Source organism: Pseudochaenichthys georgianus, chromosome 13 (assembly GCF_902827115.2).
Source record: "Pseudochaenichthys georgianus chromosome 13, fPseGeo1.2, whole genome shotgun sequence".
Taxonomy (NCBI): Eukaryota; Metazoa; Chordata; class Actinopteri; order Perciformes; family Channichthyidae; genus Pseudochaenichthys; species Pseudochaenichthys georgianus.
In genome coordinates this window covers 42,118,472-42,135,946 of record NC_047515.1, presented here as the reverse complement: position 1 = coordinate 42,135,946, position 17,475 = coordinate 42,118,472, and the positions used below count along the sequence as shown (strand labels likewise).

The 17,475-nt window shown below is 42.4% G+C and overlaps 1 protein-coding gene across 1 annotated transcript; it reads left to right on the top strand.

Annotated features, from left to right (window-relative positions):
• The first annotated feature begins 822 nt into the window (after positions 1-822).
• On the top strand, positions 823-16,060 carry LOC117457072 (WD repeat and FYVE domain-containing protein 1-like). Its single transcript, XM_071205179.1, has 7 exons — positions 823-1,036; positions 9,804-9,871; positions 9,968-10,041; positions 10,756-10,810; positions 14,232-14,382; positions 15,432-15,544; positions 15,972-16,060. Exons 1-7 carry the CDS (start codon positions 900-902, stop codon positions 16,058-16,060), a joined length of 687 nt encoding a protein of 228 aa, XP_071061280.1. The 5' UTR covers positions 823-899.
• The last annotated feature ends 1,415 nt before the right edge of the window (positions 16,061-17,475 follow it).

Sequence of the window (17,475 nt, the reverse complement as noted above, 5' to 3'; positions counted from 1 at the left end):
ATATTACATTATTGCCTCTGCATTGGATTATTATGGGATAGGGTAATAACTTCATAATTAAAGGTGGGGTATGTAATTTTGGAGAAACCAGCTTGAGATCGCTAGAATTTGAAAATACACAGCCGGAACAAATCTGCCACTTCCTTACAGAGCCCCTCCTCCAACACACACGAACGCGCACATGACCAATGAGGGCACGAGATAAGTTTGTGCCCAGATGGAAGGCTGACAGGCAGGTAGGCCATCCAGTTACTTTAGCCGGGCTGGCTCAGATGATTGGTCGTGCTTTTTACAGCGCTACGGCTTCCAGAGATGAAATGTTATTATGGATTTTTTGTCAAAGCACTTCAGATATTCATTGCTATCGGGATGTTAAGAGCATTCCATGGAATATAACAAAAAGTGTATCTCGAGCCGGTTTCTCAAACTTACCCACCCCACCTTTAACTACGTCTAAAAGCAGAAGTCTAGGGCAAATAATTGCAAGACTCTTCAGTGTCACAAAATGAGATGCATTGTGGGACATGTAGTTTATGGGCAACATGCTACTGTAAAGCGACAGTAACTGTATAATAATGAACGTAGGCTATTATATTCTTTGCAAGCTCTTGCGGGCCACATAAAATGAAGTCGCGGGCCGGATTTGGACCACGGGCCTTGAGTTTGACACCCCTGCACTACGGTAACCCCTCCAGTCACTACGGTAACCCTGGTTTGCAGTCACTACGGTAATCGTACAGTCATCATTACGGTAATGTCTAGTCACTACGGTAACCCTTCCAGTCACTACGGTAATCCTACAGTCTTTACGGTAGTGCTGACAGCGGCTCCGGGTGTCAGCTGATCCTCCTTCACTGTGGAGAAAACAAGCTGAAGGAAAACACTGCTGGATAAAAACCATGGCTGCCGAGATTCATTCGAGACCTCAGACTGCCAGACCGGTTCTTCTGAACAAAATCGAGGGCCACTCGGACACTGTGAACTCGGCCGTTTTGATCCCCAAAGAGGATGGAGTTATCACGGTCAGCGAGGACAGGTGAGGGCTAACGGCTAAAGCTGGAAGTAGCTAGCACCGGGCTCCGTCTATTTGCTGGAGGGCGTAGGGATAAATACCCATGAATGAATTCACTTGTTTCCATATATATCCGCGATCATACACACAACCACAAAAAGGGGGATATTACATAAGATTTTCTGTCGCTAACGACTCAATATTGCTTTATTTACAATATTATTTTAGTCTATTTTGATATGGCTAGCTAGCTAATGCTGATAGTAAACATTACCTTATCAAACTGTTGCCTTCATGTGCAATGGTGTAAAGTATTTAAGTACATTTACTCAAATACTGTAGTTAATTACAATTCTTAGGGAATTCTATTACCATTGTATGCTACTTTGTACTTCTACTCCACTATAGTTCAGAGGTAAATGGTGTACTTTTCCTCCACTACATGTATTTAATACCTTTAGTTACTTCACAGATCTGGATGAATGATGGTAAATATAATCAAGTGTTAAATCAGACTTTAGTTCCACCTGGAGTAAATCCACCAGCTACCCTGCAGTCTACAAAGTCCTTCAGACTAGCTGCACCTTCACCAGCTTTGAGAACACTTTCATGATCAATCATTATAAAACATATCATATATATTATTCTGAAATGGACCAATCTGCACAACGACTACTTTTACTGTCGCTACTTTCACTATATTTTGATGAGAATACTTTTCTACTTTCACTTGAGGAACATTTTGAATGCAGGACTTTTACTGTAACAGAGTATTCCTACACTCTGGTACTTCTACTGTTACTCAAGTACAATATCTGCGTACTTTTACTCAAGTACAAGATCTGAGTACTTCTACTTTTACTCAAGTACAAGATCTGAGTACTTCTACTTTTACTCAAGTACAAGATCTGAGTACTTCTACTTTTACTCAAGTACAAGATCTGAGTACTTCTACTTTTACTCAAGTACAAGATCTGCGTACTTTTACTCAAGTACAAGATCTGAGTACTTTTACTCAAGTACAAGATCTGAGTACGTTTACTCAAGTACAAGATCTGAGTACTTTTACTCAAGTACAAGATCTGAGTTCTTCTACCACCTCTGTTCAAGTGCATCTCGTAATCTATAGATGTTTAATTCGTTTTTAATTACACTTGTTTAGCTTAACATTGAGTGATACAGTTATTATTTTATTTTGATTTGATAAAAGCAGTTATAACCAACTAGGGTATCTTTAGTTTGTTCATTTGTCTTATTGACACATTGCTTCATAATGCTTTGCATATAAGCTACGCATGATTCACCCCCCCCCCCCCCCATAAACATAACATCTTTGTAATCTGGGTGCAATAAAAAAAAGTGTATTATGGCATGCAAGAGTGATTACAAATCAATAAATCAATACCATGAGGAGGCAGTGGTACAATTAGACTTTAACAGACTTTCCACTTTCTCTAGCTAGAATGTATCCTACGTTAAACTGAAAGCATGCTTTAGAAGAGTGAACAAGCTACATCCTCATTCAAAGATAAAAGAAACTTGAGCTATGTGATCAGATTGGGTTTAAAGGGGAAGTTGTGGGGCTGTGTGTGTGTGTGTGTGTGTGTGTGTGTGTGTGTGTGTGTGTGTGTGTGTGTGTGTGTGTGTGTGTGTGTGTGTGTGTGTGTGTGTGTGTGTGTGTGTGTGTGTGTGTGTGTGTGTGTGTGTGTGTGTGTGTGTGTGTGTGTGTGTGTGTGTGTGTGTGTGAATGAATAGAAAGTAAAACTTTAAACCTGATTCCCTAAAAGTTGACTGAAGTTTCATATGCTGTACACTTGACCTAGAAAGACGTGGAGCACAAAGTTTCGTATATTACTTTTAGGATGTGATGCTGAAAAACTCTGCGTTTAACTATTTTCATTATTATTTTATCTACTGATCATTTTCTCGACTTGGTATAAAATAATGAAAATGTCCACGAAAGTTTCTTCCACTGAACATATTCACCTTTATGTGATATAAACCAGAGACAAGAGGGACGTCTCCACCTTGAGAGGCTGAACACAGCATTTTCTTACGGGCCCAGGTCTCATAATACACACCTGCACACAATGTGTTCCGTTTCATATGCATGTAAATAAAATCCAAACACAGAAAAAAGTTTTACATATGTATTTTTGATCCTCACATATTTGTTTTCCGTTTAAAACCTCTGCACCTGCAACACAACCCGCTTCCTGTGCACGGATCGCTGTGCATTCGTGTGTGGGTTTTTTGAGACTCCCCTTCGTCAGCCGATTCGTACTTGTAATTTTTTCTATCTATAGCCAATCAGATGTCTCCTCCATTCTAAGCCAATCACATGAGCGCGCCCCCACGAGGGTATGATTTCTTGCGTTCATGACGTAGCGCTTCATGTACGCATTTTGCGCAGTCCGCAGCTGACAGGTCCATGGAGCCCGCAGGCGCTAATGTGTCAGGACACCTCCACTCTCAGTACAGCGCCACTTTCCGAACATCGATATAGGCCGTCGGATAGTGAAAGTGCAGTCGGATTCTCTAAAGCCGGGGTTCCCAACCCCCGGTCAATTTTTTTTTTAATTCTCGCGCCTCTACCAGTCATATTATTACATACAAAATAAATCAAAATTGGTTAGCATAAGGTCTCAGCCTCTCGTGCGCAGAGAAAGTTACCGGTGCGCCAATAGGAAGTGGAGCACACGGGAGACAATCAATCAATCAATCAATGTTTATTTATATAGCCCAATATCACAAATGTTACATTTGTCTCAGTGCTCTTCACAGTGTGTACAGAATATCAGTATGACAATACGACACCCTCTGTCCTTAGACCCTCTGTCCTTAGACCCTCTGTCCTTAGACCCTCTGTCTTCAGACCCTCTGTCCTTAGACCCTCTGTCCTCAGACCCTCTGTCCTCAGACCCTCTGTCCTCAGACCCTCTGTCCTTAGACCCTCTGTCCTCAGACCCTCTGTCCTCAGACCCTCTGTCCTTAGACCCTCACATCGTACAAGGAAAAACTTCCGAAGAAAACCCAGTTTAAAGGGAACATGGGAGAAACCTCAGGGAGAGCAACAGAGGAGGGATCCCTCTCCCAGGACGGACAGACGTGCAATAGATGCCGTGTGTAAATTGAAAAGATAATACATTTGCAACATAGGTAGTCCAAATGTTTGGAAATGCATGTGTGTATAATAGGAAGATGAATCCACGTGGATATCCATCCAGGACCGATGATCCAGGACCACAGCCACGACTCAGATCCAGAGCTCAGGACCGCAGGATCATCCATGACTCCGGATCCCGGCGTATATAGACACCAAAAAGAAAGACATGTGGGGAAGCTGGGTTAATGGGAACATGAGAGTACACAGGTACAGACACAGAGAGAAGGAAGAAGGAAGATGTCCCCCGACAAACTAAGCCTATATCAGCAAAACTAGGGGCTGAATCTAATCAGCCCTAACTATAAGCTTTATCAAAAAGGAAGGTCTTAAGCGCACTCCGTTTCATCGCAGACTGTTATGTTTATGTGGGGAAATGGCAGTGCATACATTATTTGAGATATATTTTCGAACTCGGACTTCATTTTAAGGACATTGCGGCCAGGGGTGTAGAGCTACTTTTTATTATTTGTAAAACCTCCTTCACTTCAAGAAATGGCTGCAGCATCAGGAGGCAGCCTCTGAGAAGTGCAGCACCAGAGCGTACACACCGCCTTCACTGTGTTCCCCACTGCAAGCTAGTGCTGTCCCGAATACCATTTTTCGGGCTCCGGATATTCGGTAGTAATCAGCAGCGAATATTCGGTGCGGAGAGATTAGTATTTTTTTTTAATAAACATTTTTTTCACTTTTTTTTTCTTTTTCAAAAGGTTTCATAACACGCTCCGAATCCGAGACACCTGACAACACGCTGTTAAGCAGAAGCGCAGAAAGAGCATACTATTACGATGTATATGTATTTATTGTCTCAGTACTCGCAAACATTAAAACTAAATGTGTCCTCTGCATTTAACCCAGCGCAGCACCCGGGGACCAAATCTGGTTCCACATTCCGTCTATAACATTTTACAACCTGAACAGTCAAACAAAGATACAAAACACATATTTATGTTACAATAACATAGCCGTATAACAGTAGGCCTAACAGTGTCATACTTGTTACCGATACAGTAAACTATTTAAATAAATGAAGAACGAAAAATAAATGAACGAACTGTAATAAATATAATAATATTACATTTTAATAAACGAACAATTTAAATACAAATAAATGAATGGCTTGGCTTTATAAGAAAACAAACTGTAACAAATAGCACAAGGGAGGTAGCGCGATTGAGCTATAACATATCCATAGCGATGAAATCTACTATGGCATCTGTTATCTCTATCTTTCTTTTCTCCGTTATCGGTTTTTGGAACTGTAGGGTCTGCTGTATTGTTGATGGCTGGGATGCGTGGGGATGCACCTATGGACACAATTTATTATTAGGCTGAGCTACTCAACTTTATGCCAATAATTGCCTTAGCCCCAGATGTTCCCACATTACTATTATTTTCACTATTCTGATAAAATTAAAAAACTAATATAAAAAACAATTCGGTTTCTTGCTTGCAACAATTTTCCAAGCAAAGTAAGTGCACGTTTTTATCATGTTTAACGTTACTGTTTAAACGGCGGATAAAGCAGCTTCATCATGGCAACTTCACAACAGCTGCTAAGCTAGGCTACTACTTACAGCATCCAGGTGACTTTTCAGAGTTGTTGTGCCACCGTGGTAGGCCAGTTTCTTATCACATATTTGGCACACTGCCTTCTTTTTACCGTCGTCCAATTTAAAATGGTCCCACACAGCTGTAGTCTTCGGCATTTTATGGGTGAAACGAGGTGAAGCGAGGTGAAGCGTGCCGTTTGCGTTCGTGACTGTGAACAGTGAACGCGATGTCAGGAGCACAGGCTGAGATTGTATATATTTCCGCATTTTAACAGTGCAATTAAAAAGTATAAATATAGTATAATAATATGGCAATTCGCCTTTATTAATAGCATACATTTAGAAAAAAATATTAAAAAAAATTGAAAAAAAATGAAAAAACGAATATCCGAATAATGAAATTGAAACCCGAATAGTTGGCCAACGAACGAATATTCGAATAGTCGAATATTCGGGTACAGCCCTACTGCAAGCTGCTACGTTTCAACACACACACACACACACACACACACACACACACACACACACACACACACACACACACACACACACACACACACACACACACACACCTCTACACACACACACACACACACACACACACATCGAACGGCCCGATTATTCCCCCTATTACTCGTTGTATGAAGGAAATGTCCGGTCACAAAGGCGCATTGTGTGTGTCCAACAACGGCATTTGTTTTCAAATGACCATGAACAGTAATTTACACACATCTGGCCAACTCCATAGGCGGGTGTTCCCAAAAGAAGTTAGTTTAATCTTAATCTCGATGTAGTGCTGTCGGAGTGCACCGGAACGAACGCCCCGTTATCACGTTATTATGGCTGGCAAACAAGCCCAGGTGTCTAACTGACATTTCAGTTACATCAATATGTGTACAGTGGTCCTAATTTGTTTTAAACGTTAATATGTTTTGGATGCATATTGGTATTTCTTCAGGCTGTTAAATAATTAGCCTCTGTTGCCACCTGCAACTAAGTAAATATTAAAATCAGTTAAAATTGACAACCGGTCCGCAATTTTTTTTGAATGTATCTGCCGGTCCTTGGCACAATAAGGTTGCTCTGAAGTACCGCAGTCTCTTCTCCTAAGTCCTTTTGAATTCTCCTGTCCACTATCCCTTAACCCCGTGACGTTTCACACAGAGGTCAAGGGATAGACGATAGGAGCTGATTTTTGGACTATTCGACTGCAACTCAGAGACACGAGGAGAGCTGGAGCTTTGATGGCAAACACCGACGGTTTATTTGGAGTTACGGCCGGAGAATTGACAAGACAGGTGGTGTTTCACGAGTTGACACAGCGGTTGCCAAACCAATTCTGAAGAACTCTTTCTGCAGCTTGAGGTTTTAACTAGTTCAGAGTGTAATAATCAACATTCTTTATCAGTGAGACTAAACATGATGGACCCTGAATCTATAGAGCTCTCGTCCACAGGAAAGAATGTGCGCCAGGGAACCAACGTCCCTGAACAGTAAACTTCGCGGCTTGTGCTCGGTCACAGACTGGCAACAACAATGCGCCCAAGCTGCCCCTCCTTAAGAGAGATAGCAGCAATACCCAAGCTCCTCCCCCTTAAGAGAGATAGCAATACCCAAGCTCCTCCCCCTTAAGAGAGATAGCAATACCCAAGCTCCTCCCCCTTAAGAGAGATAGCAATACCCAAGCTCCTCCCCCTTAAGAGAGATAGCAATACCCAAGCTCCTCCCCCTTAAGAGAGATAGCAGCAATACCCAAGCTCCTCCCCCTTAAGAGAGATAGCAGCAATACCCAAGCTCCTCCCCCTTAATAGAGATAGCAGCAATACCCAAGCTCCTCCCCCTTAAGAGAGATAGCAGCAATACCCAAGCTCCTCCCCCTTAAGAGAGATAGCAGCAATACCCAAGGCCTTAGACATAGGCCTTGAGAAAGGAGACTGGGTCGAAGGTTGAATACCTAAGCAAATGATTCCCTAACAGGTACTATGACTGTAACGTTTACAAAGCTTGTGTTCATGACTTTCATAACTGACCAAGAATCATTTTGCACCAACATGGAACATTTAAACACACAGTAAGTAGACGTGTCCGTGTTGTGAACAGAATGAAGCATCGTGTCTGAAGAGAGTCACAGCTGATTTTCCAGACGAGGATTAAGCCCCGTCTCAGAATCCTGGCTCGGTTCACTCGAGTGTTTCCTGGGAAAAGAGACATGTGTTTTTACTCGGGCTGTCCTTCACCAAAGCAGCTCTGAGTCACAATGTTGGTCTGTGATCAATTAGGTTATTTAATCCATCGTCAAACTAGAGATGCAAGGCTTCAGGATTGATTTTTAAAGTCTCAAAATGCTACAACTACTGTCACAAACTGGGTGAATGTGAAGTATGTTGTTGAAGGAGGATGAAAGCGTAATCAAGGAGCACTATTGGAGTGACTTTGATGGTTATTGGACTCAGGATTAATTCATCTGGATTCCCGCTGTATGAAGAAATGAAAGGATGGCGCGGAAGTGGAAACAATTCACAAAGGGATTAAACTGTTTAAAACACATGCTCAAAGTAAACCGGATTTTTCCGATGTGTTTACGTGGATTCAAAAGTCGTAAATAATCAAAATGGAGGAGACCGATCTGATCGGAGCAACTGACAAATAATCCAACTGAAACCGGCATGGACAATACTATGCTTTAAAAATGCGCTTATCCAGAAAAGCCTGGTTTGGACACTTAACGGGCCGAAGAAACATTTCTATTAAAGAAAGAATTATACATTTCTGTCTTTTTATGCCTTTTAGCTACTAACTTGAATTTAATTGATTAATTAATCAATTCTTTTTTATATTTTATTGTAATGTAGAGACGAGGCTTTTAGTGACAATCATGTATTGCCTTACAATTATATGTAAAAAAAAAAAAAAAAAAGCTAAATGATATTTTGCCTCAAATCATCTGAGGCCTGGCGCCCCCCCTGCGATCTTTGGCGCCCCCGCTGCGATCTTTGGCGCCCCCGCTGCGATCTTTGGCGCCCCCCCTGCGATCTTTGGCGCCCCCCCTGCGATCTTTGGCGCCCCCCCTGCGATCTTTGGCGCCCCCCCTGCGATCTTTGGCGCCCCCCCTGCGATCTTTGGCGCCCCCCCTGCGATCTTTGGCGCCCCCCCTGCGATCTTTGGCGCCCCCCCCTGCGATCTTGGCCCCCCCCTGCGATCTTTGGCGCCCCCCCCCTGCGATCTTTGGCACCCCCCTGCGATCTTTGGCGCCCCCCCCTGCGATCTTTGGCGCCCCCCAGGCTGGGAACCACTGCCTATGAGGATAATATACATCCAAACATGACCAAGTTGCAGTTTTTAGAATTGAGGAAGAGTGTGATCAGTTTTATAGAAGGTGTCAAACTGAGGGATGAAACCAGGATGTGAAGTGCTGTATGTATTGAAATGCTGAAAGGTCTTGAAATGCCCTCAAAATAATGTAAAACAATACAAAATAGACGACAGAATGTCCACATTTGATAATGATTAATTTACTTTCTTTTTTTCGAGTGTCAATAATGCTCGATAGTGTATTAACTTTTATTCAGTGTACCGTACTTTTCGGACTATAAGCCGCGACTTTTTTCCCCATTTTTTTTGTACAGCTAACGGCCACTAGGGAACCTCCTAAATCTATGGATTTACAGGTAAAATTAACCACCTTTAACTCTATGGGCTCTAGGACCGGTCCGCGCCCGCCACCTTTAAGCGGCGGGCTCCAGCAGGAAAAGCTGGAGGCCGGAAAAGAGTGAGACAGGTAGCGCGCCAAAGTAAAAGTGGAACCGAGAGACAGAACGAGAGCAAGACAGACGGACAATTTAGCTGCTGCGGCTGATATGCAGGTGCGCTTTATAGTCCGAAAAGTACGGTATATTATACTGCCTTTGTTTACAACCCGTCTCTACGGTATGCACATTATACTGTACTTTACTGCTTCTCCTGCACTTCAGTTTGGATGCTAACTGCATTTGGTCGTCTCAATATTTATACCCTGTGCAATGGCGGAAAAGCTAAATCTAATCTTAATAATTACATTGTCTCCATCTTCCCTCAGAACCATCCGCGTGTGGCTGAAGAGAGACAGCGGTCAGTACTGGCCGAGCATCTTCCACACCGTCTCCTGTGAGTAGATCTGTGGGAACCATCTCTAATATGTGCTCGGTGCAAAGCGCGCCTCTCTGTCCGGCTCATGCCTCCTTTCCCTCCTCCCTCCTCTAGCCCCGTGCTCCTGCATGTCCTACCACCATGACAGCCGGCGCATCTTCATCGGCCAGGACAACGGGGCAATTGTGGTGAGAGAACTCAAATGTGATGGTTACATATTCTCACTGTTCAGGTCATTTATGTAGAGGCGGTGCACATTAACAAGCATTCTGTAAGAGGCTGCGTGTGACCTGAGGCCCTGGACAGATAGTAATAATAATTAGGGCCGTCAGTCGATTAAAGTATTTAATCGCGATTAATCGTAAATGAATCTGTTCTAAATGTACCGTAGAGGAAGTTTTTAATACTCTTGTCAACATATGAGAGAGTGGACAAATATGCTTCATGCTATTGTTTGTTTATTATCATTTGAACAATGAGAAATATTCTCCTGAATATTAAACACAACAACCTCTCTCTCTCTCTCTCTCTCTCTCTCTCTCTCTCTCTCTGTGTGTGTCTCTCTCTCTCTCTCTCTCTCTCTCTGTGTGTGTCTCTCTCTCTCTCTCTCTCTCTGTGTGTCTCTCTCTCTCTCTCTCTCTCTCTCTCTGTGTGTGTCTCTCTCTCTCTCTCTCTCTCTCTCTGTGTGTCTCTCTCCCTCTCTCTCTCTCTCTCTGTGTGTCTCTCTCTCCCTCTCTAACGATGTTTCTAACTGGGAGTTGTTCAAACTCTCGTTTTGTGTATAAACTAAAACCTGAGTTTCTGGTTTTAAAAAGGCCGAGGTATCATAACGTAGACTCCTTCAGACGCCCGTGGGTGCAGGAGAGTTATTTGATTTTCCGTTTGTTTTTCTTGCCCTCCAGGAGTTTCTCATCTCTGAAGACTTCAACAAGATGAGCCACGTCAAAACATATCCCGGTGAGAGACACACACGACGACTGTCGAGTCGTTGAGCATCAAGCAAGATGTGGCAGAGTTCCAGGAGTGTGCTTATACTGTGTATGCTAGACTTATTGTGATAATTAATAATAATAATAATATATAATATTTTTATAGCGCCTTTCAGGAAATCCAAGGTCGCTTTACAAGTCGGGTAGGGGGGGGGGGAGTAGGGGGAAAAAAAGGCAGACAGGTTAAGGGGGTGGGGGGGGGGGAAGTAGCGGAAAAATAAACCTATTAAACTAACTATACAGTGGGGAAAGCCTTGGTAAAAAGGTGAAAATAATTGATTCATATGTTCAGCCGTTTTCCTGCTGAATGAGGGAAATGATGCTGTTCGGAAAGACAGCTCTTGCTCCCGCTTCTCAAATACGAGATTTTGCTGCTTTTTGTACTTAAATAAAAAATAAATCGCAACATCTAAACGCTGCAATTTGGACTCTAGGATAGGTTTACTCAGATCTTCAGCAAGCGCTAAGAGGTATTGATAATGTATTAATTGGGATTAAAATGCCTTAAACTAATTGTTCAAAGTCTTGAGACCCTTAAGACTTGATATTTACAGAGTCCCGTTTTCTGTTGTGTTGTCCAATCGTAAATAATAGATAGTTTCCATTGAGAAGATTAATCAGATGATTCACACACACACACACGCACGCACGCACGCACGCACGCTGCAGACGAGGGAGTATTGACTTTGTATTAGTTTTAGCAGCCCTTAAGCCAATGCTTAAAAACAGCTTAAAGTTTCGGTATAGTTGTATATTAATATTAGAAGAACAAAGTAAAGAATTTAGGAACATTTTTCAACTATAGCAATACTGCACTGGATGGATAGATGAACGTATTGTGTTAAAGCAGCCGGTTACAAGAGCAGAAATACACTTATTATTATTTAATATAGAAAATTATCGGTAAATATTTTCAGATCAACAATAAAAGTCATATATCCATTGAGTAATAACTGTATGAAATAAGTAAGAATACACGACCTACTACTCAAATGTAAACATCGGATACTGTTTACATTAGAAACATGTGCTGTATTTTCTTTATTGAAATGCAAAGAAGTAGAGGATTAGTTTAATATAATCATTGTGCAGAACAGAAAACTAATATGCAAATAAGATCTACAAAGAAACGGTGTTTTTCAGAGGCAGTGCTAAAAGATGGATATTTTTAGGTTGCGTTTCCCCTTGAAAAGTTTCTTAAGAGCCGGTTGGTGTCTAACTTAATGGCAGGAGAACATATCCTTCAGCAAAGAAGCACGAGAATAAGGAGAACATGGACTACGAGATGGTCGTGGTTTGGTTATTACGCAGCTAAAAAAGCGAGTGGAAATGATATCCAAAGAACTTTCTCATTAATTCAAAGTAGCACCGAGTGGAGTAGAAAGTACACGTAGCACAGAAATGTCCCGAGGGTGTATTTTTGCCTCAGCTCTTATAATTATTCTCCCTGTCTTGTACTCTCGCCGAAAAAAGGAATGACTCAAGTGTCTAGCTCTTCTTACTGTATAAGCGATGCTTTGTACAGGGAGTCATAACAAGTGGATTCCTAAAAATAGCATTAATCAGATACATGTCACGGGGTACGGTCCGTCTCCAGATGAAGTTATTTGTCACACTGTGCAGCAATTTTCCATTTAAATGTTCCCTTTGGAATCGCTTTGACATTGTTTTAAATGTTTTTGACGTTTACATTGAGTTAAATATTCAAACCCAACAGACATTTTAAGCTGAATTGTTGCACCAAGTTGAATTATTTTAGATTTCTTGCGCATACATTTTTACTCACTTCTGCAAAGTTCAGCTTGCATTATTGTGGAAAATAAATATTGCTAAGTTAGTTACTTTCAATATCCTGCAGTTCTCTGCTCGAGGTTTAAAGAGATCATGTTCAGGGGTATATCAGTATGTAGTGTCTCTACTTTAAAGAGTCCTCTCCTGCTGATGTTCAGGTGTATATCAGAATGTAGTGTCTCTACTTTAAAGAGTCCTCTCCTGCTGATGTTCAGGTGTATATCAGTATGTAGTGTCTCTACTTTAAAGAGTCCTCTCCTGCTGATGTTCAGGTGTATATCAGAATGTAGTGTCTCTACTTTAAAGAGTCCTCTCCTGCTGATGTTCAGGTGTATATCAGTATGTAGTGTCTCTACTTTAAAGAGTCCTCTCCTGCTGATGTTCAGGTGTATATCAGAATGTAGTGTCTCTACTTTAAAGAGTCCTCTCCTGCTGATGTTCAGGTGTATATCAGTATGTAGTGTCTCTACTTTAAAGAGTCCTCTCCTGCTGATGTTCAGGTGTATATCAGTATGTAGTGTCTCTACTTTAAAGAGTCCTCTCCTGCTGATGTTCAGGTGTATATCAGTATGTAGTGTCTCTACTTTAAAGAGTCCTCTCCTGCTGATGTTCAGGTGTATATCAGTATGTAGTGTCTCTACTTTAAAGAGTCCTCTCCTGCTGATGTTCAGGTGTATATCAGTATGTAGTGTCTCTACTTTAAAGAGTCCTCTCCTGCTGATGTTCAGGTATATATCAGTATGTAGTGTCTCTACTTTAAAGAGTCCTCTCCTGCTGATGTTCCGGTGGATATCAGAATGTAGTGTCTCTACACTCCAACAAGCCGTGTAGGACAGAGAGTGAATACACACACGATACAGAGATGCTGTGAGAAACCAATGTGAGTTTGGAACATTGCACAATATACATTTATTCTAGTCGACCTCAACACTGGAATTATGATCAGTAGAAATGGCCACGGGACCTTTAAACATTAAATGAAGGCTGCGATTAATGATTTTTTCTATTATGGATTAATCTGCAGATTCTTTTCTAGATAACTCCATGAATTGTTTGTTCTATAAAATGCTAGAAAATCATGAAGACGTCCATGCCAGTCTCTCAAAGTCCAAGTAGATGTCTTTGAACGTCCACAAAGATTGACTTTTATTTGATCAAACAGGCTATATCCATATTTGAGATGTTGCAAATGGAGCTACTGTGATCGAAGACAATCTCAGGCTTGATTAACGATATGGTATTAGCGAGTTGTCTCCAAAAAGGATCGTGCAAGAGCACCAATTAACATATTGATTTCACCAGAGGTGTTCGTACAGTATAAACTTATAAAAAGGTAATTAAGCTGGAAAAAAAGCATTAAAAATGACTTTTCAACAAAAAAAAGTTGAGTAAAACCTAAACGACGAAACGAGGGAACATTCCACGATATTTTCTTTTTAAATGATGTTAAACGGAAAAAAGCAGGAAATCTGTATTTGAGAGGCTAAAAAACTGCATTTTCTGACCTGATAGCATGAAACATGACGTATGCACAAACAGTTCTCATCTTTGCAGCTCTACAATAATGCCGTGTGTGTGTGTGTGTGTGTGTTTTGCAGCCCATCAGAACCGCGTGTCCGACATGGTGTTCTCCCTGGAGAGTCAGTGGGTGGTGAGCACGGGACACGATAAGAGCGTGAGCTGGATGTGCACGCAGAGCGGCAGCATGCTGGGGCGGCACTACTTCACCGCCTGGGCCTCCTGCCTGCAGTATCCTCACATCGGGCTGAACGTATTCGTAGTTAAAAGTAGAATCCTAAGACAGAATGGAGATGTGTGTAATGGGATTCCGGATGAGCAAAGCTTTAGAATGGAGACACAAAACAGAAAGCACTTAAATTATTTCTTACCAGCACATCCAGCACTGGAGAGGGTTTGTTATTTTAACATGTAGAAGCAAAAAGCTATTGTTTACACCTTTTAACACCAACGGGCGGTGGTGGCGAAGTCCATAGGGACCAGTTCAAGTCCCGGCAACACCAAGTGCTACCGAGGTGTCCCTGAGCAAGGCACCGTTCCCCACACTGCTCCTAACACTAGGATGGGTCGAATGCAGAGAAACAATTTCCCCACGGGGATTAATAAAAGTATATATTAAAAAAATAACAAAATACCCTAAAAATAATCCAACCCTGAATACAAAAAAGTCCCAAAACATTCCATTTATCAGTTTAATCGTTGGTTTAAAATATGTAAGACACACATCACAGATATATGATAAAGGGGAAATAATGGGCAAAGTTAAGAGCATTTCAAATCGTCAAATCTAAGGATTATTTACACGGCGCTTTCATACACAAAAGGTAAAACAAAGTGCTTTACAAACCAAACATATACACTATTTCAGAGTAGAATAGTTTAGAAGTTTCCCAGCCATTTAGTATATTCAAGTTCTGACTTATTTTAATGATAACTGCTGCATCAAAGACAGATAAAGACGTTATCAAACTAAAATGTGTCTATTCGCTGGAAACGGTATCGCCAAAGCATTGTACGCATAATTACAACATGCATCTACTGTATGTACACAGTTGTTGTTAAAGGAGAATTACATTATGTACACAAATAACACATTTAACTAAAACAATCTCAATCCTCATGGACCACTGCAAACCCCTCCCAGCCGGTCCATGTCATATTGTATGTTCTCTATCTTCTATATGAATGCAGGGGGTAATGAGTGAAGTATATCTTCAGTCTCTCCCCGTGTGTGAAGCATGTCCGAGTATGAACCCGTTTGAGCCCTGACTCTCGCTCAGATACGATCACGAGACGCAGCACGCCTTCATCGGCGACTTCTCGGGTACGATCACGCTGTTGAAGCTGGAGACGCAGACGTACTCCACCATCACCACGCTGAAGGGCCACGAAGGTAAGCGCACACCTGCGTCATGCGTGTCATTGAAGCTCCCGGTGGATCTCACACACTCTGCGCGGATAGCTTGTCCGGTGCTGAAACCAGATGTTTTTTATTTGCACACACGGAGGATGAGATAAGATCCCTGTAAGAAAAAGTGTTTACTTAAAGTCCACATAAAGTTATAATTGAGGTAAAATGACTTCCAACTGACCATGTTTGTTAGAGCTGATCTGATGCATCAAATTGAGTCCTTTTAAATGTCGTCTCTCACACCTATCAGCATAGCCATGGACGCGGGAAGGGGGGGTGCTGAGGGGGCTGCAGCACCCCCCGTACCCCCAAACGCGGCGCACCTACAGTTTTGCCGCTGCGAGGCTCCACTAGCGGACTTTACACGACGCAGTTCAACACTTCCTTCTGCTTCACTCTTTCGCTAAAGACTTTGAAGGCATCCGTAAATACTACGCTTCCTATGCTTGGGTGCGGACTGCGTTCACACCAGCGATGAACCGCTCCAGAGTTCACTAGCGAGCGCTCCGAGACCACCTCTTTGAGGCGGTTGTTGAGTTCACTGCAGAGGTCTCGGGCTGCGTTCACACCGACCCAAACGAACCGCACCAAGCGGGTAAACGCGCCGGGGTTCGATTCAACCGGACTAAACAATGCTGGTGCGACCAAAGACTATCGCAGCGTATCATCCAGCATGGCGCCTGCTGCTCTTATTGGGCCTTCACAAGCTCCAGTGGGTGAATAGGAATAGATCTGGCTCTCTGGTGTCGTATGTTTGCGTTACGGACTCCGACATTTACTTTTCAAGTGGATCGAGCTCTGCTGGCAGACAGAGTCTCAACAAGAAATCCCATCGCGTGGTTTGGAGGATGTCGGGGAACATTTCCTTTCCTACGGCTTCTCATATCTGTGGTTTTGAGTTCAGCTGCGTATTGACATCCTGGAAAACAGATGAAAGCGTCTCTCAGATATTTGTTAGGGTTCTTGGAGCTGTGCCTAAGAATGGATTGCACAACACAAATGCAGCCCTTTTAGAAATCATCAAAGGCAAGGCAAGTTTATTTATATAGCACTTTTCAACACAAGGCAATTCAAAGTGCTTTACAAAAAAACGAAAGACATTAAGAAAATGGCATTTAAAATCAGTCATTAAAAATAAAAGCTAATTTTCAAAAGGAAAAAAGAAATCCTTACAACAAAACAGTTCACCCCTCTCTCTTGGATGTGCAGATGTGCCTCGTGATAATGCATATGAATCCTAATGAGAGGGAGTGGTGCTGGGTTCAAGCTGTGCGAAGGCTGGAGTTCCTCCCAAATACTCAATGGAACTTATGATTGGTTACATTTTGAGGCACAAGGGAAACGTCTGACCTTTCCAATCTGTAACCTCGTGATCTCGACAGTGGCGTCTGGGCGACTGAAGTAGTCGTATATTGACCTGGAAAAGAATAAGTAAAAAAGAGGTTTTGAGTTATTGAGCTTCCTGCAGTTCTCCCAGCATGCACCAGGAGGAGCCTCAGTCCCCCATCAGGCTCTGGAAGCATTTTACGGCCCAATTTCACCACTATCTCACTCTGTGACCGGCTGTAGTCTCACTGTCAGCTGAGTGAGGCTCCTTCTTCCAGGTGGGGGGGGGTTACGGTAGAAGAGACATGGAGAAGAGGGGACACATGTTGATGTAGAAGAGACATGAAGAAGAGGGGACACATGTTGATGTAGAAGAGACATGAAGAAGAGGGGACACATGTTGATGTAGAAGAGACATGGAGAAGAGGGGACACATGTTGATGTAGGAGAGACATGAAGAAGAGGGGACACATGTTGAGGTAGAAGAGACATGGAGAAGAGGGGACACATGTTGATGTAGAAGAGACATGAAGAAGAGGGGACACATGTTGATGTAGAAGAGACATGAAGAAGAGGGGACACATGTT